Below are 26,016 nucleotides of genomic sequence, written 5' to 3'. Positions count from 1 at the left end.
CAAACACACTTTCAAAAGTTATGTTACACTTTGTTATCTGTAAACACTGAGAATGTTTTTTATTCTTAGGTTAAGAAATTCGTGCTTTTTGTAGGCAAGCTAAACCACTAATCTAATCTCACAGCAAAGAATGAAATAAGCTGATACTTAATGAATAAACAACAACCCACACTCGCTTTCATATGCCATTGAAAGAAACTTATTTGTTAGTTTTTTAATACTAACAGCATTTATAATGCTGAGAAATATATATGATACTTTAATGAAAGATGAGGAACAAACATAGGAGTTCATAACAGCCAACCACGTTATGTATTAGACTGTGGTATAGTAAGAATGACTGAACATTCAATGATTGTGCATTATTAGTTTGTTATAGGTGTGGGGTGGAAAATAGGATTATCTAAACCAGTGAAATCTATAATAATTTTAGTAAATGTAAATTAAATAATTTGTTTGCTCCATGGTATCAGTGCATTTAATTATTTTTCAAATAATAAGAACAGTTTTTTAATAGGAAATAAACATAATGGCATTATAATGACAAATTCCCTTGATATGATGCATTGATGTCACAAAATACTTCAATTTTGATTATTTTGAATCATTTATTTCAATTATTCATCAGTAGTTGTTGTTGTTGTTGTAGGTTTAATGCCATTTTTCAGCACAAGATAGGCTATACATGGCAGCCAGTATAGTTGGTGGAGGAAGAACCCTGGAAAACCCCGGGAAGAACCACTGACTCACGAGAAGCTACTGGCAGGCTTTCTCACATACCAATGTTAGCCAAGCCTGAGACTCGAACTCACGCAGAGGTGAGATGGCAGTGATCCGTAATGGTGAGCACTTTAGACCACTTGGCCACTTAATCAGTAGTAAAAAGTCCCTGACATCTGGTAATTTCCTGCTGATTTTCAAGCCATTATATTATTACACATTTGATGTATCAATTCAAGTACAATAATGTTGCTGCTAATTGATGCTGAAAAATTCATATTTTCATATTATAATGAAGGGCATCAAACTGAAGTAGAGCTGTATAACGCTGCATTTGAGCCACAATACTTCTTGTTGCAATTTGGTAATCAATGAATTTAGCTTAGTTGAGCAAATATTGTGAGTCCTTTAAAATGTGGGTTTTACATTGTGTTGTATGGGTTTTTCATTGTGCAGTAATAGTTTTCTTTTGTGCTGTAATAATTTTTCATTGTGCTAAAATGGTTTTTTATTGTGCTGTATGGGTTTTTCTTTGTGCAGTAATATTTTTTCATTGTGCTGTAAGAATTTTTAATTGTGCTGTAAGGGTTTTTCATAGTGCTAAAAGGGTTTTACACTGTTCTGTAAGGGTTTTTCATTGTGCTATAAGGATTTTTAATTGTACTACATGTATAAGGTTCTTTTTATTGTGCTGTAAGGGTTTTTCACTGTGCAGTAATAGTTTTTCGTTGTGCTGTAAGGGTTTTTCATTGTGCTAAAAGGGGTTTACATTGTGCTGTAAGGAATGAAATTCAGATTAAGTCCAGTTCATAAACTAAATGAAAACACCATGAACTAAGTTTCTGATAATGGGAGGTCAAAATTACAGTAGGCTGTCATGTAATCATGCATATCAGACATGGAAAGCTTTATTTTCTGTGAATTAACCTGTATGTCTCAATTTTCATGGATTCTGAGGTTGCATTAAATGATGAACTTTAAGACAAAGACAAGTTACTTCACCTTTTAAACCAACAGATATTCCAGGCACATTTATGAAACACAAAGCATGCCTCAACATTTTGAAAAAACTATAAAATATTGATACAAAAAACCCCATAAACAAATCCACAATATATCTACTGATATACTGCAGTCTACCTGTGTGTGTGTGTATGTATGTATGCATGCATGCATGTATGTATGTGGTTTAACAGCATATCATCACAGTTATGGCTATACAGTACCAAGCAAGTTTAGGTATCCCCAAAAAGACACAAAAACAAAGAAAAGTAAAAAAGGATAAAATAATTAAAATAAAAAGTTATATATATATATATATATATATATATATATATATATATATATATATATATATATATACACTAACTACTTTCAAAATCCAAGACCTTCTCAGTTGGAACATCATCATGGGACACTTTCCAGGGCAAAATATTTGCCTCGATTAGTGGACTTTTTCAACAAGTACAAGGGGACAATGAACCTACTCTATTTTTTAGAGCCCACAATGGGACCAAGCTGTCAGGGTTTTGTACCAATTTTTATAGGCAATCAAAGGGAACACATTTTCAGATCTCTTTACCTGTATCCCCAGTCAGAAGAGCATCCTGACTCTCTGATGCCATACTGTCCAGACTGAGGTATGAGGCCTGTCGATGGGCAAACTGGTCAACAGATGCCTCGTCTTCAGTGTCCATTATGTTGATATCCTTCTCATCCTCATCTTCTTCTGAACTACTCAGTTCACCAAAAATAGCTGCAATGGAACAACAGATCCTCAATCCCATATTCCTATTACACACTCACACACACACAACTAGAAGGTTATTAAATTGGCATGACAGTATGCACTGGTTAGATGAAAACTGTACTTCTAAGAATCTTCTTTCAGTTTGACTCTGACATCTATAAAGTTAACTATGAAATTTTACAGTTAATTTCAAATTTATAAATCTAACCTACAAATTGCTAGTCACTGTAAGATATTATAGAAGCTGACCAATTACATGAAAACAAAAGATTAGATAGATTTCTGAACAATTTATCACACACGGAAATTTCACTTATTTATAATCTAAATATCCAGATGTGAAAAACAATCAGATAAATTTAACAAAGCAAACCTAAGTCCAGACTGGCTGCAGTATCAATCCTCTGCAGCTGACCACGACTGCCTCCACTGACACTACCACTGATTTCCACCTGAGACTGACCACCTGAATCAGAGATACTCTTCTCCTCATCATTAACAATTTCCCACTTCACATCAATAGCCTCTGCATCAGTTCGAAACAGTCGCTTTACCTCCTTCTCTATGTCAGGCTGCTCCATATACTGAAATAACAGACAAAAGTTACAGATCTGCTGCCAGTTCAGGAGGTGAATATCTAAAACTGTCAGCACAAGAAGGTTGTTTCCCCAAAGTTGGACCCCTAAAGGTGTAACAGTTCTTAATGTTCACCAACTATGAGGGCAATACTCATTTTATTGTAGCAGAACATGAGTTACTTGGCCATATCAAGTTATGATGTATACAGAAAGCCTGACATGCATTCAAAAGTGGCAGAAACAGTAGTACATCACTAAAAGTTACATCAGAATCAATTCTAGGACAAACATTTTGGGATTATTGAATGTGCTGAAAAATCACCCAATGCATGAAAAGTGCAAGTCACTTTTACAGGTTTTGCCTTATTTATTTATTAAATCTCCCGTATATCTGGAAAATTCAATCTTTCAAATGGAAAGTAGGAGGGAGGAAGAGATTTCTCCTATATACTGAGTTACAGAATAGACATTGTCATATATGCCAATGTAACATGTTACTGGTGGAAAGTTAATTTTATTTCAGAAAGTGTGATTGATGTAGCAAACCATATGGTACCCAGGAGCAGTATTCATCATCGATTGCTTACATAGTTATTACAGGAGACAAGGGGCAAAATGACTGATAAAAATATGTCCAGCCTTGCTCTGTCCTTCACCATGAGACAGGGGTATGGCTATGTTATATGACATGTTGTCTGTACTTGACATACAACTGGAACACATTGCAAGAAAATATCTTCAGTACTTCACAATTTATGCTTCAGACAAGTCAAGAAATTACACTTTCCCTTGCTGTGACCTTGACTTTAAGGTAAAGGGTATGACATCTTGTCATGATATATACTTGAGAAAGGTTTTATTAAGTTATCTTCAAATGTTAAACCCCAGGTGAGGATACAAGTCACAGAATAACATTTTCCCTTGCAGTAACCTTAACCTTGAAAAAGGTGACATCACTATGGTACACAAGACACTCTCTGTATATGATATATAATTGGCTAAGGTTTTATTAATTAATCGTCACTGATTCAAATGTTATACTCCAGACAAGAATATAAATGACAGAATTACATTTTGTATTGCCATGAACTTGACTTTGAGGCATTAAGCATGGCTATCTCTCCAAACATTAAAAAGTTATGATTTTGACAAGCAGACATTAATAGCAGGTGAATTGTACATTTTTGCTGTCAACAGACAAAGGGCAATAACTCTTGTCTATTACTTCCCCTTGACACTGCTAGGGTCACTAGTTTTTTGCTGAGTGAGATACAATCTGTACGATGGAAAAATGGACAATGCCATAATATAACATGCACATCTTGAGATGGGCATACAACAAGAGTACCTTAAATGGACTAGTGCAGGGATGGCACTGGCTTTAAAAAAGCTGTTGTTGCCAAAAAAAGTACCAACCTCAATATTTTGTCACCAAGTTTTAAAAAAATGTCACTATTTTCATAAACAGTACTATTGGTTTATCTCAACATCCTTGGGACCAAAGTAATATTGTTGACATAAGTGGGTGTTTAGATAAGTAAGGGGGGTGGGGGAGAGCTGAAAATAAAATTGAAATTTCACATACAAGTGAAAGTTTTAAGAGATGACGAGTAATCAGTGACTAGGATTTACACAGAAAAAAAATGGAAATTTTGATTCAGTGAAGACAAGTCTGAAATACACTTGTATATTGACAACTTACATTTGTGTGGTACACTCCACAACTTGTAAAATAATATATATGCAAATGAAAAATCCATCAATTCGAGTATTCAATCATATGTTAGAAAATTTATGTTTCAGACAAATCCCATTAGAAAACACAACTAAACTGTATATATCAAAAATGGTAGTCCTCGTTTGATCAATATCCCACTGTCAACAAACATGTTTCTCAAAATAATTCACTCTGATATTTATTAGCCAAGTAGCATGTGGCTGTACTTTTGTTTAAATACCACATGTACATGTACTTAAATTGGCATATATCTGGTTCAGCTAGAGATAACTACCATTATGCCAAGGCTATTCGTAGGGAAATGAAAACATATGAACAAATAAAAAAGTTTTAACATTCTTGAGAGATGTCCCATCATCATTTGACTTGACGGCCATATATCTATTTGAAAATACTGGAACTTTAATTGGGGTTTTAAACCACCATTGGTAGCAATTTTAAGCATGAGTTTTTTTGTTGCAAACAGGAAACTTTCACAGCACAATAAATATGTTCCAATCACTATGAAAAATTAAACAAGGCTTTTATTTAAGTCTGTTGCTGACTTTCTGTGATCAAAAGTCTTGGGCTTGCTTTGATGAAGGGTCATGTGTTACTTAAGGCGCCTCTAAAGGTGCTCTTTGAAGGACCAAACAAACGCCCGTTTGTTATTGATGCAGCAAAATCAAATAGTTGTAAATCACTGACGGAGACAGAATTTTTTCCCCCATTTGCTTAGTATATATATATATATATATATATATATATATATATATATATAAAACGATCAGTGTTCAAAGGTAATCAGTTGTCTTTGAAGTCTCAGCAAAACTATTTTCTTCTGGTACATTTTTCTGGTATACTGTAGTCATTCCCATTCCTGATTTCAGAGGTGGTCGACTGTAGCTAGTCAGGTAGAATGGCTATTTGGGTTATATTACAGCACAGAGTACTAAGGTCAGACATCAGCATAAGCAGATTATGATATAACAATGCAATGTTAGGGTGGTTTGTCAATATGAACAAAGGATTTTTTAATGTAATAATAGATTCTAATGCAATTTTATATCCAAGTTTGCGGCTTTCTGTCATGGTGCCTTTGAATTTCTCAACTCCAAACCCAAGACTGTATATACAATTTTTACAGCCAAAAATGTTGATGACCGAAAAGATCACCAGATGGTATATTTTGTCGCCAATACTATTTTTTTGCTTGCAATTTGCAACATTGGTGAAGCCCAGCATGATCCCTGCTGCTCAATTAATGTTACAATGTTTACAGATGTATATTACTTAGTTTAGTTTACTGTCTGTAAACACTAAGAAAATCAGTCACGATGAAAATGAACATACATGTGGCATATCTGAAGTCAGCTGATGTGCATGCTCAGATAGTTCATCCAGTTGCATTATCAATTTTTGTCCTCAGGTACATATAAGAACAGCATGAAACAATATCAAGATGGTCATAGGATGATATATATTCAACAAGGACATGAATTATAAAATGAATCCTGTCAGGATATGAGGTAAAAGACATACAGCAAATGAAATAATCACAAGCTGAGCAAGATAATGGCAATAACACAATCAATGGCTTGGATTTAAAATTAACAAGTCAAACCCTGACCTTAGAATCAATGTCAGAGTGCAAAATATCAACACATTCATTGAAAGGTACTACTTGTAAATGTACAAGCATTGTGTTACACTTCACTTGTATATGCACAATACAATGTGTTCATACACTCAAAGAAAGCAAACTTTAAAGTAAATTGTTTCTCCAACAATACTTACCCAATCACATTACATTAGGGATATCTGCATGCTACCTCACAAATCCTACTAAAAGACAAAAATTGTCTTTTGCCATCAATAGACAAAGGGCAACAACTCTTGTCCATTACTTCCCCTTGACACTGCTAGGGTCACTAGTTTTTAGCCGAGTGAGATACTAATAAGGATGCTCGCATGGTCAGGTGGTTTGCATTTCTTCTCCTGGTTTGCCCACCAAATTGTTGACCTGGAAACTGGAAGTATAGAAGATGGTATGGCTAAACTAATAATGGCTACTAAAAGCCTGGCTGGACATACAGATTTCTTACTGAAATCTTCGTCAAAGAAAGGGCATATAAACTTTGTTAGACCAATTCAATGAAAATGTCATGTTGGAATGGCCAGATGGCCAGTGACAACTGGATGGCGCAGTTTTATTATGCATTAGATCCAATGGATCTGGTACAAACTGCACGTGTCTTGACTTACAGGCACAGAAACCATGCACTGGCATGCGGGGTGACATGTCTACTGGGTTGTCCAAAAATTGGGAAATATTTCCCCAATGAGTTGGAAATGCAAGTAGTGAACCAGTTGGCTGGGCCATCTTCTGAAAAGGTCTTCCATGCTGGATGGTTGGTGACAGCTGGATGACTGGTAACTGTTGAGTAGTATACGAGGTGACTGATCCAATACCAACACCATGTGCCCTGGATTATAGGCCTGAAGGCCATGTGCAGACATGTAGGGGGGGGGGGGGGGAAGGCTTCAGCCCATTGGGCTGTCCAAAATTGGGGAATCCTCCCCAGTGAGTTTGGTATTGCCACTAATGAACCATAGGTTGTCTTCTTTGATTTATTCCATCTTTCCTTCACAGCATAGATTAGCAACTCAGTATGTGACTAACCAGATAATAAAAGAGATTAACAAATTAGTATGTGACTAATTATCTGCAATGGTAGCCTAGACTTCCTCTGACCATGTATTACAGATGTTGCATATCAGAAACGTCATATACTTAGTATAAACAAAACATGCTATTAAATTGAATATATAGCATTTAAATGACATTCAGCTGAAATGACACATGATGAGAAAGCAAAGCATGAATTAGTAATTAAAAAAGTTACTAACTCGCTAATATAAATATATTCCCCGTTACTAACAAAGGAATAGAAAAAGTCAGTGTCACATTTGAAACTTAAAGACTTTGCTTTGAGCTTATGCATTTCAGGTATTTAGTTGACTGTTCTACTAAAACTACAAAAGAAGGGAGAAAAAAAAGCATGAATCTAAAATGCAGCATGTTAGAAACTCGCTAAAACCAACCCTGTTAGAAACAGAGCATGCAAAAAAAGTAAAAGTCGTACTAACTCATAACAATCTTCCAGTGGTCAACAATAACATGGTGTGAGATGGTCTTAAAAAGACAAAGTCCCTAAAAGTGACAAAATCACATACATTTGGCAGAAATTGTAAAAAAGAATGTATACAACCTGCAACAGAATTATTAATCCAAACAATAAATCCGAAAAGAACATTGGATGACACAATTACAAAACAACAATGGATTGGATTGTCGGAGGATAAACTGTATGATGCTATCCAGTAGAGCAGTGAAGCTAAAGGAAACAGACATAAACTGAAGATTTTTTTACATTTAGTAGGGCTGGATTCACAAAGTAGCGGGCCAATATTCCTAACATAATGTGATTGGGGAATGTATCTGAAGGAGAAATACAATAATGCAAGTAATGACCACTGACTTGATCTCAAGGTCAATTAGGTCTAATTCTCAAAAAACTCTTTCAAAAAAGGTGCAGATGTCTTGATGGTCAGATCTGCACCATTTTCATTCAGAACTAAATAAATATGCAATAAGTTTCTTAGTGAAAACCCCATATCAATGCCTTCATTCATGCAAGAGGAATAGTGAAAACAAGAAAACCAATGTGCCATCCTGGAGGTAACATAAGTGCCAGTTTCATTCAGAACCAACTACATACTGCTACTTTTATGTATATTTGATTTAATCATCTGATTTAATATATATTTATTTCAATTTAATTGTGTCAGTTTAAAAAAGAAATAAATTATTACATGATATTGTAATGTAAATTTATTCACTAGAGATATTTTTTTTAATAAATAGTTTGACCTTGGCTGTTAGTTTATAAACACCAGGTGTTGATCTAAATCCTTACCTTGTTTCAGAATTTGTAGCAACCTTCATAAACAAGTTCTATTTTATTTTAAAATGATTGGTTGTTTCCAAGGTCATGATGGGACCTTGTCTTTAAGATATAAACAATTTTTTTATTTTTTTATTTCTTAGAGTAAAAATGATTGGTTTTCATCAGGGTCACACTGGATAAACATGAGCTGTAACAAGTACTTGCTTCTATAAACTTCTAGAAGATGATCATGTGACAATTGTTTACAGTTTAGAAAGCCCATATAACCCATGTTTTGGAGAGTTAATCAGTAGAAGTTGGGCCGTTAAAGTGTTCGTTGTATGTTGTGCTGTTTGGAGTTATTTCAGATTACATGGTTTGGAGTTATTTCAAATTTACTTGGATTCAAAAGGATTAATTCTGTTACTTTTCTGGAAAATACATGTGCTCATGTAATTTTGTGGAACAAGAACAATTTTTTATAAAAATTTATTCAGCTATCAGAAACTGGAGTGATAATTCTTATTTCTATAAGGAACTGTTGACTTATCACTATGGACTGCAGCATACATCGTCGTCTTCCATCTTGGATTCTTTGTCAGGATTTGAATGTGAAATCAGTAGAACATTTTGTTATTAGGACTAATAAAATTTTATTCTCTGATTATTTTTGGATTTGATTCTATAAAACCGTAAGTTCATAATTTTTTCATTTTTACAGAATTTTTCCAGGGAAATAAATTATTGTATTTTTAAAAGCTTGTTGTTTTCACTCATTCTTGTGTTACTGTTTATTCAAGCCTGAACAAGTGACATAAGACTACAGTGTTTATAGTTTCTAAAATAAATGTTGCGATACAGTCATATTAAGCTTTTCAGGATGGCCACCAAACCAGGAGGTTGCAACATATTCATTTTCATACAGGAAAAAACCATACACTGTAAGTAAGAAGGTTGTAAATATAAAGCTGGAATCTTTCAAAGAGACCAATGTTCAACCAGCTAAAATAAATCCAGGAAACTAAGATAAGATTGCTTCATCTTTTTAACTGCTGAATGCTGAAACCAACTCATATTCTTAAATGATAATAAAATTTTCAAACTGACCACACTGGTGGCCCTATTGGATGTAAGATCAGCACCATTTTCATTTACAGCCAACAGATATCATTAGAGGTCTTTTGGTAAAAACCCTGTCAATATGACCATCCATTCAAAATGGGTAGCAACAACCAGATTTTCAAGCTGGCCATCATGCCAGCAATACTAGTTCCATTAAAGAGAGCTGAAGATGTTCTGATCTGGCAACCAATGTGACCACTACAGTAGCCATCTTGAAAATCTTTTTATTGCTACTCCTCCTGTACAGATGGTTGTATCAGCAGGGGATTTTCACTAAAAGACTTTCAAGATAATGGATGATCGACGTACGAATGAAGGACAATGAATGACATTCTATCACATAAGCTCTTCTAGTCTGTGACCTATGGAACTCAAAACTATATAAAGCCTATTCATTTCTTTTTGAATAGTTTCAATTTTTCAACCAACATTTACTCTGATAAATCAAACACTACTATATCCACTTTCACTGGAAGTGATAGATTTTTGAAATGTTAATTCCATGCCATTTTAGAAGTACAGAGTGAAATCCAACAAACTTCAGTGTGACTAGCTTTATCACAGCGTACTGTATGTTGTAACTTTGACGTGTTACCTTTTTTGTCAAAGTCTTCCTAAAACGCCTCCTCCTTACATTTTTCACTGGTGGTGTTACTGTAAAGAAAATTGATTTATTAACTGATAAAGGTTAATACATTTTACCACATTTTGTGGAAATAAAAATAAGGATACAGTTGGTTAAAATAAGTCTAATTTAGAACATTGCTTTCAATTTCAACAGCTAATTTTATCTCATTTGCCAGATATTTGTTCATTTGCATACTTCAAGATAGTTTGTTTGGAAAAAATGGTCCAGCAGTGGCCCAAGAATTAGCATGCCAGACATGCAATCCAAAGTTTGAAAGTTCTAATCCTGCACAGACCAGGCCATATTGGCCATGGCTCTTTATTCCATCAATTCAGCATGATATAACTGTTCATGTACTGATTTGCCATTAATCAACAAACAAATCTGGTCCACGGAATGCTGAATGAGGAATTGCTTAAATCTGTTCATAAATTATTAAACTTTAAAATCAGTGAAGTTTCAGTTACACAAATGAAATCACATTAGCCTCCTGATTATTATTTTCCTTTCCCAGAAAGTTAGCAATGAGAGATTTAAATTAATTTTTACATAAGTTTGCAAACAGAGGCATCATCATTTATTTCACAATATTTTCATATTTAAAAAAAGATCTATTTCTAGAATAACAATGACAAGTGGTGTCATTATAAACTGAGAGCCAATGATCTGTTTCTGGTTACTGTGGCCCCTATTACTGTACAACTCACATAGCTCATGTATACACTCTATGTCACTTTTTGAGGTGATAGGTGTCATTTCTGAGAATTTGAGTAAACATATCTTTAAAAGGCATTTTTCACTTTATTTTGCGCCTTCGTCCATCAAAATTCCATTGAAGATTATTGAATAAATTCCTGAAAGTATGCTTAGTGGCAAATTCAATGATAATGTACTTAGACATTTTTAGGCACAGTCAAGCAAGTGGGTGATCCCATTTTAACCCTTTTTATTGTGTGGTATGATGTAAATGGGAATGCCCCTGTTGTTTGAGAAGAAATTGTACCACAAACATGAACAGAGACATGACGATGTCATCATTTGTGTCTGGGAAAACAGCAGAAGAAAAAAAAAAATGGTACACAAGTCCAATAAATTGGAGGCAATTATGTAACTTCATTTATATCTTATGTATAGTATGTCATGTCTTTTATTCAATTCGTACATAATACCTATTTTTCCCAAACAAATATGTTCTTTCATACAGGTAAAACACAGTGAGAAACATGGCTATCAATTCAGATTTGCTTTAGTTAAATTTGACATACTGTTAAATTATCATTTTGAAGAAATGTCATACATTACAAGTCTGGAATAAAACGTATAGTATATTACTCCTCTATTCAATTCAAAGCAGAACATCCATACAAGTGATGAATGAAAATGTGTGCGTCTTCCTAGTCAGATTATCATACCATGATTTCCCCTGCATTATTAATAGTTAAATCCAATATCAACTTTCTTGACCCAGTGCATTCCATTGTAAAAGTCCACAGTGATCAATAATTTTCATCTGGAAATGTGCATATCACTCAAAAATCACCACTGAATAAACTCTGTTATAACTATATTATGGTTAAATTTTATAACTAAAATTAGTTTGTAAATTTATATCAGTAACTGCACTTACATGACCCGTATGACTTTTACTATAATGGGAATTTCTTCCCTTTCTCATAAGGGCAATCCCCAGAATAGTCTTTTACTTTCTTGAAACCTACGTCTACTGTAGTTCTAAAATTAATGCAACAATTTAAATGTTTTTAAAATGAAACATGTGCTCAAGGAATACAAGTACACCACCACAAAACCTGATATCACCTAAACACAAAACTTAAAAAAAGGCGTGACAGACATGTGGATGGATGGACAGACAACGGCAATAATTTAAGCCCTACCACCATTTTGGTGACACCAGAACAGATACTAAAACACAAGGCTCTGGATTAACAAGGCTTGTTGCTCATGAGGTGACAATATCTGAGAACTAAGTCAGAATATGAGAGATTCAGGTTTGATAATTTGAAATCCAGATGACTACATGCAACTTTGGTCCCACTGGTATAGCATAGACTCTTCTGTTAAAGGTTTGACTCTTTTAACATATATCAATTAGTGGTTTTCAGTTCTATCAGGATTTAAGTTGCAAAAGGGTGTAAGAGGCAGTGCAATTTGGTTCAGGTTCCAACTTCTTTTGAGTCACTGAGGGGAATATTGTCACATTTATAATTTTAAGATTTACTATACATATATATATATATATATATATGTGTATATATATATATATATATATATATATATATATATATATATATATATATATATATATATATACACTCGATGGTAAAGTAGAGTTCAACTGCAAGTTGCATAGACCCAGACCTGCCATTACATAATGCACTGGAAGATCTGGCTATATGCAGTTTATTAAGAATAATCAGTAGAACAAACAATATAGATCCTGAATTACTGGGGCATCATGTGATGGCATACCAAAGTCGATGTTGTTTGCAGTTGGACTTTTAAGCAGTGATAAGTGAAGTATATAGGATTGCTTGTAAAACATACGGGTCAATGGAATTTCTTGATTGCATGAAATCCATTTCTGGCACACATCATTTATAAGACCATGATTCTAAGATGGCAGACACATATATTTCAAGGTATAAAACCTCTTACATCATTTGAAAACCCAACAAAATAATACCAAAATAATACATACAAACAATATAAATTCTGGCCACAAACACAAACTACATTTAAGCTGGATCTGAATTAAAAGTTTGATACAACTAAAGTTTTATTGAATGGCAAGATCCAAGTTCTTGACTTACTGCCATGATTCCACATGAATTTCTTATCTTTGTCTTTCTTTTTGGGACTCTCATTTTCATCCTGACTGATGTCTTCTTCTGTTGTTGTTACTAACATCTAAAATGTAAGCATATAAATGTAATCATACATGCACTTACTCAAAGAAGAGAGAAATGTAATCACACACACAAACACACCAACCCAAGGAAGAGACACCAGGTGCTTATCCTTACAAATAATAATTACTTCCCTTCAGCCACAATTCCTAGACCATCATATACATTTATTGCAGTTGTTTTCATATTGCTTCACACCTTTAAACGAGTGCTTTTAAATGGGTTGGACATGGATATTTTCAAAAATGTATTTCTATTCTATAATTCTATGAAAGTGCATTATAAATAGACAAAATTACATAAGTATTTTATTCTGGTGGACAAAAAGGATGAGTTCGATATGGCATAGGAATGTTATATTTTACATCAATAACAATGTCAAATATCTTGTCATCATTGCTGCAGATGGGTACAAAATCAACAAGTATACGATTAAGACACTGTTGTTCTTAGGTTTCTACCTTTCCAATTAAGGTTGTTTCACCCAGAATTCAGCACTGTGGCAATTAGTAAACTCATCCAAGGTTCAAATGCTGTGGCCATAGTCACTAGCCTTTAATTATCTGTTTATAGCAGTATTAAGAGTATCTGGTTCATGGTATAAAACATCTGGTTTCATTAAAGTAACCAGGTGGACACCAATTTGAATGTCTAATTAAACATGGGGTAAAGTTTTCTCTCCACACTGGGGACTTTTGAACCATGCCTTGAATCTTGACACTACTCCCTGATTTCTTAAACTGTCAATATAAGATTTCACCAGCAAAGTACTTGGTCTCTTTCTCTCTCCTTCTCCCTCTCTCTCTCATGTTTTGTGTCACTTTGCACAAAGCTTCATCTAAAACATTCTGTCCAAAATACTGCTGTCACCCTCAAATAGCTCTAATTTCTCAGCATCAGACATCGTGAAATGACCATAAGCTGCTCATTGTTACTGACAGTACTCCCTCATTATAACCAATGGCAAAAGTGCCCATTTTCATCCAATATGACTGCATTTCTTAGAATTACAATGTGATGACATTTTATAAGTGGAATGTTATTGAATAATTCAAGCTGTAAAAGTAGTTCCAGGCTGGGATTGTGATACAGAAATTTTAGGCCTGTGATAAGGAATCACATAACTAAACATTTGGATCAAATTATTTATCATCATTACATATCCATTTAATCTTACATGGCCAGGTTGGGTTAAGATGAAATGGGTATGTAATCATGATAAACACATAATGTGTGCTAATTTAGACATCTCCATTTTTTCACAAAGGATGGGAGATAATGCATTGCAGTGCATTGTTACATCATAATCTGCTTATGCTGACATCTGGCCTGAGTACTGTATGCTGTGATACACACGGTCATGCTACTGGACTATTCCTACAATTGTCCGACCTCTACAAACGCGAACAGAAACAGCTACAAATTATTGAACAACGGCTAATCTTTCTGTTTTTTTTTTTAAATATACCAATAAAATAGTTTTGCTGAAACTTTAGAGAAGACTGATTACCTTTGAAGCACCTATTGCTGTGTAATACAAAGCAAATGAGAAAAACCTCAATCCGAATTATATACTGTCAACAGTGCAACTTTTTCATGGGTAAATGTAAGTTAGACGTTGCATGTCATCCAAAGAATTAACAAAATTAATAGCATTTGGATTTAGTGCAAATTCATCAAACAACACAGTCACTGAACCTAATGTTATACCTGACAGTCCAACATCATCTATATGTAGTGATGGTAGTAATGCTTCAAGTGCAACACCATATCATGATGAACGAGTCTAAAGTTCCCGAAAAGTTCTCGACAGCTGGAAACTTGGGCGTCCATGGGTGAGATATGATCCAAAGTTAAAGCAGAAGTTCTGTGATATATGTATCAAGGCCCAAGTCGCGAATTCATTTACAAGTGATTGTGATGTTTTGAAGGAATGTGTCACCAAACAGGAATCCAGGGGTAAGTAATATATGTTAACTTTGCTCATTACTCTTTCACTTTTGCCATCAATCCTGTGTTAGGACTCCAGGGACTTAGATTACGCAATAAGAAATAGCAAAACAAACAAGTTTTGTGTAATTGAAAATAATATATTTCTCAAAATACAGCAGTGAATGAATTAAATTAACTTAAGAGCATGGTGAATGCATTCCTATTTCCTAAAAGTCCTTTCAATTCCAATAGTTCCAAGAAATCCAAATATGTTCCAACGAAAAATGCCCATTTTGGGTTGAAGTTTCAAATGTACAGAAAGATTTCCAAAGAATTCAAATAGCTGTTGAATAAATTTAGTTAATACAGATCAGTTATTCTAGTGTGTGATGCAAAAAATAAATCTTTTCAAAAACCAGGATAGGTGATTGAATCCCAGAACATGCAGACTGGGACCTACCAGCAGGGTTTTTGCAGCATATTTAAGCATGTTTTCACTAAATATTCTCAAAAGACATGCCATTTCTCCCTGTGGAGTGCGTTATCCGTCCCCCCCAAACATGCCCCCATTTCATATTATGATCAGCTGTGCCCAAACTGCACAATTGCTAAAGATTAGACTCAAGCCTCTTCGATATACTTCAAAGAAACCGCCTCTTATATAGTGTGTGAAAGCACTATCAATTGATTGACAAATAAGCCATGCCCTTTTTTGTTATAACTAACAATGCCTAAAATGGGTGTGAATTATGTTAACAGTTCAAATGTGGTCTCAAGCTACCATACATGTGATAACTATTTCCCACATTTTATATCCCACCTTATTTCCTTATTGTTAACTCATATATGCATATAACACTGCTTACTAAATAACATTTATTCTTAATTATTTTTTGGGCGGCATATATACTCTGTGATATGTTTCTTCATTGCTTCTTTCAGTTTAATGATGGTAATTAATGCTTATATATATGGTACATTAATGCCAGGTGTTGAATCTTGTAAGTTTCATTGGTGGGAATGGTGATCCTAGTTTGCTTGTCAAGACAAAAATATACAGCATTCAGTGATCATTCTTGGGATTTAGGAAGCAATTCACTACAAGCAAAGCATGCAAAGCATGGCAAAGAAAAAATTCTAAACTCCTGGTTGACAGAGATGTACTTTGTGAAGCTAGCCATTAAAGGGAGGGGGGGGGGCATTTAATTCCTGAATGCATGAAATTGATGGTCGCATTATATGTCACTTATCTTACATTGCAAAGTAAGATCATAGGGTTTATTATTAAAATGTCATTAACTAATGTTATTTACAAAACTATTATTTGGAAAATAATATACATAATCTAGATTTGCTTAATACCTGATGTTTCTATTTAAAAAATGAGAGAAAGAGAGAGAGAGAGACTAGATGTCAGGAAAGTAGATATTTTACATTTAATAATGCATTTATTTTAGGTCACAACAGTCATACCTATGCACTAACAGTGATGCGGGATGCAAAGACAATGGAAGTAGTGCAAAAAAGTCATATAATGATTTATTTGCAATATTATGGATGTATTGCTTGTTGTCAATAAAGTACTAACTATCCCATCTTTTTCAATTTTCATTGCCTATTACATTAATAGACTTGGAAAAATATTCACTACTTGTTCTGGCAACATTTTTTGAAAATTGGCGACAAAATATTGAGGTTGGCGATTTTTTTGGCGACAACTTTTTAAAAGCTAGGACCATCTCTGATTGAGCATAGCAGTGTGTAAGATTTACATCACACTGCATGTGAATCATCCCTCAGGTTACTGTAAAAAAGTATAGCATAACCTATCCAACAGAGCAAAAGATACCAGGGAACTAGTTCCCTCCCTCAACCAAGATTGGGAGTAGACCATTTAGTTTCAAAGGTACAGAGGAATCCCAGCAAACAGTTAAGTCATTTGCACAAAGCAAAAGGAAAGAAAAAGTAAAACAATCCCTGCACAAATTAAAAGATATGCTGATAACTATGGCCCTGTACTAATGCACAGCTAAAATAGAGCGTAACAAGCTTTATTGCAAATGGAGACTCCTCAACCCCTATAATGATAATGGTTCTGTTCCAAAGTCATGTCAATTGGCCAACATATACTTTAGTGATATGATTCAAAATTTTAAGAAAATAAAGAAAAGGAAAGTGTCCTATTTTAAGCATATTGGTAACTCAATGGCATTGGGATAACTTCAGAACATGCAACATTCATACAAATACATAATAATCTGAATAGCATAGTGTAAAGCTTCTGAATTCTATGCCATTTCAAGGTCAAAGTACTCTATTTGTACTCATTACTTTCCAAAAAGTACTCATACATGTACTCTTGCATTAAAAGAAGGATATGTATTTGTACTTCAGTAATTTAAAAGTACTCTGCTTTTGTGTTTGATTGCAGAACAATCAGCTCATAATCTTCATTAGATGAGTCAAAGAATGCTGTAAATTAAATTAAATTTACCAGATACGTAAACTGTATGTATCTACGACAACTTAAATAGCTCACCATAAAAAAGTGCTATGTTAGCTCAGTTGGCTTAGTGTCTGACTCATAATCAATGGACTGTGGGTCCGATACCCACCCAGACCAGCCTGGATTGTGTGCCTTGACATTTCCATGAGGAAGTCAATTCGCAGCCCATTTCCTCTGCATGATATTGTCAAAAATGTGTTAAAAGCGTCATTAAAACCAATGAAACTCAAAACTTGCTATCACAAATGCCCATGTCCTTGATCAGAACATAACAACTTTTACACATACTGCCATGTTTTATTACCACGGCATTCAAACATCTGAATTCTGTGCTTTCATTATGTATCACATTAGAATAGCTCATATGCATACACAATTTCTGGTAGTTCACAAATATCTTAAACACATTTAAGTAAGTGATCAAATCCCAGTCATACCATATCCAGTTTATTTCTCTTTTTAAATATTTCATTCATAAAATCATGCAGAGCAAAATGTCAAGTCATCTATTTCATAATTTAAACAATACAAGCTGAATTGCCTGACAAAAGCTATTCGATAATAAACAGTTCTTTACCTAGTGTGGATCCCATGGCACTCAAAGGTGTACTACTTACACCTCCAACTTGACGTAATCTTTGGGTTAATTCTGGATTTCAGAAGTAACGGCTATCATCTCTTTCACCATATGACATACTCAAATCAAAACACGATATCCAATAAATGTAATTGTTGCCTTTCCTGCTTTTTGCCCCAGAAATTTGAATATTCCTTTTAATACTTATATGCTGATTATTTAAACTTTGCATGAATCTTGTCTTTTCATCTGCAATGTGTTTTTTGTTCACTGGATGTGACTTTTAGAAAAAGCTATATATGTTCTGCATGAAAAATATGCACATTTTAAGGCATCTCAGGTACTTCTGTAAAGTTAGACTGGTTCCCTGACAAACTTCACTAAGTCTAATATGAAACCTGTATCTGGACCAAACAGGGACTTAACAACTGTATTTAAAAAATTTCTTCTGATGTTCCATAAGTCCATAATTTAAGAGTAATTTCACGATGACTTTGGTCAAATCATAAAGGTTTGCAAGTTTGTGACTCCATATAAAATGTTTTGCCTAAAAATTATTGTCAAATATAACTGTATTTTCAATTTAACATATATACTTTCTTATAAGTTGGGTCCAACTGCAAGCAGTATTAACCTTGATCTGTTAATGCATAATGCACTGGCAGATCAGTTTAAGTGTTTTTCCTACTGCTCACTCTGATTGAACTGCAATGACCCATATCTGCCAGCATGCCATGCGATGACAGATCTCAGACTGCAGTTGGACTTCACTTGTAAGTGATGTATTCAGTAGTAAATCTGAGCTTTGAACTTCTCCCAGGGAATACAGGTTAGAGAGATAAAAATAATACCTTTCTTGCACACAGTTACCATACGGACAGTTAACTGAATAAATTAGATGAATTTTTCATCCGGCAGTGCAATAAATACTTATTTAAAATAATGTGTAAAGATAACTGTTATCTTTCAAACTGTATTGACATGTTATTATTTCTTTCACAGATCTACCAACTTATCACATAGATGGTAATTTATGGCAGGCCAATTGTTCACTTTTCTCTGTTAATCACTCAACATTCCTTTAAGTTGCACTAGAGTCCCTCACTATAAGGCCTTTCATTATAATACCATTGCTGTTATAAGACAGGTATGGTCAAAGATCTCATGTCATTGTGTAGTTACAAAATTATTTGTATCTTGTACTTCATTATAATGCAGTCATACTATACAGAGGTTTAATCTCCCTCCCCTGGGAAGTGTTATAACAAGGGAGTACTATATATGAAGATAAATTATGTAAACATTCATTAAAAAAAAGATACAACATTTTACAAGTTGATGGCCTCTTAAAATTATCCAAAAAAAATAAAAAACAAATAAAGCATATGTGTGTGTGTGTGTGTGTGTGTGTGTGTGACTTGGATTTTTAACATAGCTTTAAAAAAAAATTCAGTCATATTGCTACGATGTCTGCAGTGAGGCTGTTTATAGTGATGTCTAGCATCATTCTGCAGACATGTAGCATGATATGATGTCCCACCCACTCACATTATCCTGACACCTGGCCGACCAGTCCTAACACTAACATCTTAATGCTAAGTGCCTAGCGAGGCAACTGTAAATACCATTTTTGCCAGTCTTTGATATGACTTGACAGGGCTTCAAACCCACGAACTCACACATCTGATATGGATGCTCTAACCACTATGCCACTGGTGCAGTCTATAGCATATAATAATCTGTATAATCTATTCATCATGGATCTTTCAATAATGGCTGTAATGGCATATTCTTAAAAACGCTGCTAAAATAAAATATTTGGAAAAATTATCTGGAATAAGGCACATTCTGTATTGTGGTTGTACAGTTCAAATGAAATTTGCAATTTTTATTTTAGAACTGATAACCTATCAAGTGCAAACTCTATCCTTTCATCTGAAAGGAATGCTTAGTAAGAAAACCATACTAAATCTTGAAGAGACTGGCTAATCGGAATTACCTTACCTGAGCAATGTCTGCTGTCTTATAGAAAGTCTTCCTGTCAACAGTCTTCTGAGCCTCAATTATGCAGGGTAAGTCAACCAACTGAAATGATCAATGAACATGGTGTCCATCAAAAAGTAGCAGGTAATAAGATATAAGTTGAGTCTCAAAATCATAATCACCCAAATTCCAGTAAAATGCTATTATCAGATGTCCTGGGTGATATGTATTTGGCAGATGAAAATCAATAATGTAAAGAACAAACTGTTGACTCAGAGGACATTTTTCATTGGTTTGGATAAGTGAGAAGTCAAGTTCCACCTTCATGAAACATATTCAAACTGATTCTCAAATCATCCTCCAATCCTTGAGATTTTGCTCAGGTGAGATATGCTCAAGAGGCTTTCACAAAACTGCATAAGTCAGTTTTAATTACCATAGCAGTTCCTCTTGTCTGCTACACTATAATTATAATTTTGCCAACCATTTCACTTGACAAACTCTTTTTCTTATGTAGCTTTTCTTTTTGGTGGTGTGGTGGTGGTGTTGTTGTTGTTGCACGATTTACATTGCTTAATCAGTTTGGCAAGAGCATACTTTTTAGCAATGGTAACTCAACAGAAAACTCTGCAATACCTGTGCCATTCTGGGAAACTTTGGCAAAGAAAAAATATATTAATAGTAATAAGATCTCATGTCAATGGTAATAAGATTGATCACCTGCCTGGCCATGAAATCAACGACAGCATATGTTTTCTTTTTGCTGTAGAAATTTCTTCCTAATGCTTTTGACTACATATATTAAGAAAACAACTTTTTCAAGGTGTCACTTCACAATATGAGCCAAATAGCAGTAACCAGTGAAGAATGTTAATTGTACATAACTGAAAAGCAGACTTAAAAACTACACAGAAAATAAACTTTTTGTTGAGTTCAGTCTCTTAGCTTTTGCAAAGGATAACAAATCAAACCAGTATGACTTCTAGTTCTGGCCCCGTCACATGCATTAAGGATGACAAATCAAACCAGTATGACTTCTAGTTCTGGCCCAGTCACATGCATTAAGGATGACAAATCAAACCAGTATGACTTCTAGTTCTGGCCCAGTCACATGCATTAAGGATGACAAATCAAACCAGTATGACTTCTAGTTCTGGCCCAGTCACATGCATTAAGGATGACAAATCAAACCAGTATGACTTCTAGTTCTGGCCCAGTCACATGCGTTAAGGATGACAAATCAAACCAGTATGACTTCTAGTTCTGGTCCAGTCACATGCATTAAGGATTTGTCATTTCATTCAAATGCAACTATTTCAAGAGAGAGTACCACAACCTATGCTAGATTTTGTACAAGTTGTGTGAAAGTCATCATCTAATGGAAGGAGGTAGTCCTAGTACATCTGAACTTATAAATATGGTACAGAATTTCTTCAGAAATGTAGAGAAATGAATTCAGTATATCATGTTTCACCATATTTTGCATCTATCTGATGGCAAATTTGCCTTTCTGTCAAAAGTTGGTCCATTTCTATTGATTGCTTTTAGAGGTCTTCAAATGTTTCTTTTTAATAATGGCATCTATATTTAAAAGTGGATTTGCATTATTCGTATATTTGTGTGTACTACCTTGAGGTGTCTCTTTAAGCTAATTTAGTACGTCATCTTCATTTCATTGTCAAATATTCCCCTGCCATTTAATATAGTGCATCATCCTGCACACTATAAGGCAATCCCATTTACGAGGCAGGTATAGAAATGAATCCCTTTTCATTACTTAACAGTAATAGTGGGTACAATATACCATAACATAAAGAGACACCTCAAGGTAGTACACACAATTTATCGTCAGAAAGTGCATGTATTCTATCAAGTTTGGTCAGGAATATTTGATAATATCCTTATACATGATCCCAAATCAAATTTCTATCCAGTGACCATTGACCACACCCCTTATGATGGGCTACAACTTATCCTTCAAACAGATGGCCGAAATATTATCAACTTATGAATATATGCAAGTATTGGGTTTAATGACACTGGAGCACAATCCTGACTATACTGTGCCAAGTATGATTAGGCACTCGAACAAGGGTCCATCAAAGAGACTGATGTTCTACTGGCAGAAAAGAATTTCCTGGAATCTTAAGTCCATTTCTTCATTTGAACTCTCGAGTTCTTAAAACATGTTTGTGGTTAATATTCAAATCAGTGAACAGCAGAAAATAAACGGCAATTATTTCATTGAAGTATTTTTGACAGCAGTTTCACCTGAATGAAGAAATGATGTAAAAAAGCATTAAAAGTTAAATTCCGAGGATCATTTAATTATTCTTTGATTCCTTGAATTAACTAATAACTTATTATTTTTTATTATTAGCAATGTACCACTAAGATACAGGGGAGGAAAGGAGCTTTCTAATCATGTGAGTTATTTTTTTTTAATGGGGCTTAAAATTAAAATTCATGCTTTGGAACAAAAACGAAATTCATGAAAAAATGGAACCCACTGAAAAACAGTGACACAACAGTACCTGTAAAAGTAAGTCCTGGAAATGACTATAAGTGAAATCATCCTAAACTGACAGCCGATTTGCCATCTGAATTTCAGCTTCCTGACTCTGTGTCTGGATGAAAGTCTACATGTAACAAGGAATTTAGTCTAACATATCAACTGTTGTGATTCGGTGCTTAACAGAAATAGACAACAAATTTCTTGTGTTTATCCATAATGTATTTGCCTGAGTGTAGATCAGGTCTGTCCTTTTAAAAATGTGCTGGCAGATCCAGGTAAATTGTAAAACTACTGCATACTCATAACTTAGATGGTTGAACTGGCATTCAATATGGCTGTCTACTCCATACTTTCTTATTTACACTTGGACTGGAATGATTTGGATAGACACATTTGCTGACATATTTGTACCAAACCAAACTTTAAAAATCCCAAGATATTCTGAATTCTATTCAAACTGAATAGCTTAAAGGTAAATGAAAAGGGTGAATGACAGGGTATTTAACATAAATAAAACCAAGTTCACATTTTGTTCCAAATTGGGGAAAAGGACTTGTTTTTTGTTGCCTATGAGTATCTTCACCAGGCAGCTTCTACATCCTCCAATGCCACATAAAACTCTGGTGCCAGCCATGCTTTGATTGATTTTACCTTGGCATAGAAAAATTCATTTCCATATCGGATGGCTCCACGTCTCATGTCAGAGTTTAACTCGACGAAAAGCTTATCCCTGAGGTTTCCCACTTGTACATCTTTTCTTAAAGCAGCTGCTGTGCTCTGTAATGGAAGAATGAGAATCATGGTGTCTGCATAATGTACATAGGCACTTGTGTAACCAAAGTTCTCTAATTTCTTCTAAAACTGGAATTATACAATCGGTGCATAAGTTATTCCTATGGCATAATTAGAATTTCTGTAAAAGACCGACACAGTTAACAAGAACAGTGAAACAGACTAATGTCAGGATGCTTCATGTCAAAGTTAGTCAAAATCTGTTTAGCAATTTTTTTTTATAAAGTTGTTTAAGATCTTAACAGCAGTATTACCTTTCCAAAGTTTGTAAACATGAATATCTAAATATAAAATAATACAAAACCCCTCAAACTGAATCCTCAATATAACAATATCCCTCAAGATCAAACACTGGATTTTGTATCTAATAATCCTTTTCTTTAATTTCCTCATTTTTCCCCCCAGTAAACCAAAACCCTCTACTCTGAAACTGAAAGAAATGTTTGGTCCCACAGAAAAATTTGGTTACACATAAATTACTAAACAAAACACAACACAAATCTGACACAGACTTCAAACTAGGAAATATACTGTAGCTACTAAATCCCATAAAATGTTTATATGCCTCTTCCTCGATAACTCGCGCACATTTGGGCCCAAAAATATAGACCGTACTCTAAGTGAGGGCATGATTTACCAACGGACATCCAAAAACGCCGCTAGACATCCAGTGAACCGCAGGGTTTAGGGGGAGGGACTGGGCTGTTTAATGACTGAATCCTCGTTTTATAATTGTGTCGAGAATAAATGTCAATAAAAAGTGATTTTTCTGAACAAGTTGTTCATTATTCTGAATAAATTACATTTTTAAAATGTCCAACATCTGAAAGATCAATAATATAATTCCACCTGGTTTCAACATTCAACCAACATGGTACACGAATGTTTTCGTGTATTACGTCAAGGCTTTTTGTTTTGTTAAATAGTCTGGGTCACGGAGTGGTGTATATAATTTTCTTTGGCAAAACAAGGAGTCTACTAAGCAGGGAACCAGACTAACTGTTGATACACTACCAAACAAGATTCCTTTTTATCAAAAACACACATTTATTTTGTGAGACAACAGTCAACATCAAAACTAAATTTTTGTATTGTTCAATTAGTAAAAGATGATGCCGTGATTTCATTGCAAGTAATAGTGAAACTTCTTATCATCCCTTAAGATATCTTTACATGCGAATTCAGGAATTCTCTGAAACTTGTTTTCCCCAAAATGGTGTGCATCTGTGAAACAAAGTTCTTTATTTTATGAAGTTCTCATTTCGCTTGGTTGCCTGATCATAGTTATGAACGAGTTGGTTATTTTAAGGTAGTTTAATTAGATTATGAAAACAATAACATTTATAACAGTTTCTGATTGATCAACTGAAATGAGGTAACCTACATATGACTAGGGCTGCTGGTTCTTAAGCATGTAGGATTTGTTTGCCTTTTAAATTTTTTTTTATTCCACCTCATTTATTTGATTCAAAAGACGTAATTAATGTGATAATAGAGAATTAGGCTAGCTTTTGATTTAGTGTAACAAATGCTTCCACTAGTCCGAGATCAAATAATGGTCAGCACTTAATTAGGTTTTCAGAGAAAAGCTTGTGGACATAGCTATTATGGTAGATTAACATATTTTACGTCTAATTACAAGAGGACTCATTGCATTTATGATGATTACACGTAGAAGCTAATAAAAGATAGAACTAGAACACAAATTTCAATTGATTAAAAAATTACTATCTATCTATCTATCTATCTATCTATCTATCTATCTATCTATCTATCTATCTATCTATCTATCTATCTATCTATCTATCTATCTATCTATCTATCTATCTATCTATCTATCTATCTATCTATCTATCTATCTATCTATCTATCTATCTATCTATCTATCTATCTATCTATCTATCTATCTATCTATCTATCTATCTATCTATCTATCTATCTATCTATCTATCTATCTATCTATCTATCTATATATATATATATATATATATATACAGTCAAACCCAGTTATCTCGATTACGTCGGGGGTGTAAAAAAATCGTCGACATAACCGGGTCCCAAGATATCCGGGTTCATAAAAACCGGTAATTTTAAAAATGTCCTTGAGCATTACTCCTGTCTCTTGCTGGTGTTTGCTGGAATCCCCTCCCACTGCATGTTACAATAAAATAAACAAAACGCTTAATTGATAATAAAATGAAATGAACTAACCTGGTGTTGTTATCATTTATTCCTTTTTTATCATCATAAGTAATTTATTAAAGAAAAAATATATCTATGAACTCCATATATCACATGTAGCGTATGCATCCATTACTG

The 26,016-nt window shown here is 34.2% G+C and overlaps 1 protein-coding gene across 2 annotated transcripts in view; it reads right to left on the bottom strand.

Moving 5' to 3' along the window:
• The window catches only part of LOC149798200 (transcription initiation factor TFIID subunit 7-like), a 42,420-nt gene that overhangs the window by 8,890 nt on the left and 7,514 nt on the right, over positions 1–26,016 (bottom strand). For both annotated transcript variants that reach the window (XM_089963284.1, XM_089963285.1), the window contains exons 2-7: positions 23,557–23,682; positions 20,412–20,492; positions 13,297–13,393; positions 10,433–10,491; positions 2,844–3,054; positions 2,303–2,476 (exon numbers count right to left, since the gene is read on the bottom strand). In XM_089963284.1, the coding sequence (XP_089819410.1) occupies positions 2,303–2,476; positions 2,844–3,054; positions 10,433–10,491; positions 13,297–13,393; positions 20,412–20,492; positions 23,557–23,682 (748 nt within the window). The remainder of the gene's footprint in view (positions 1–2,302; positions 2,477–2,843; positions 3,055–10,432; positions 10,492–13,296; positions 13,394–20,411; positions 20,493–23,556; positions 23,683–26,016) is intronic.

This window comes from Sinohyriopsis cumingii, chromosome 6 (assembly GCF_028554795.1).
Source record: "Sinohyriopsis cumingii isolate HCF-2022 chromosome 6, ASM2855479v2, whole genome shotgun sequence".
In the NCBI taxonomy this organism is placed as follows: Eukaryota; Metazoa; Mollusca; class Bivalvia; order Unionida; family Unionidae; genus Sinohyriopsis; species Sinohyriopsis cumingii.
The sequence above is the reverse complement of the archived record's forward strand: the minus strand, read 5'-3'. Positions and strand labels throughout refer to the sequence as shown.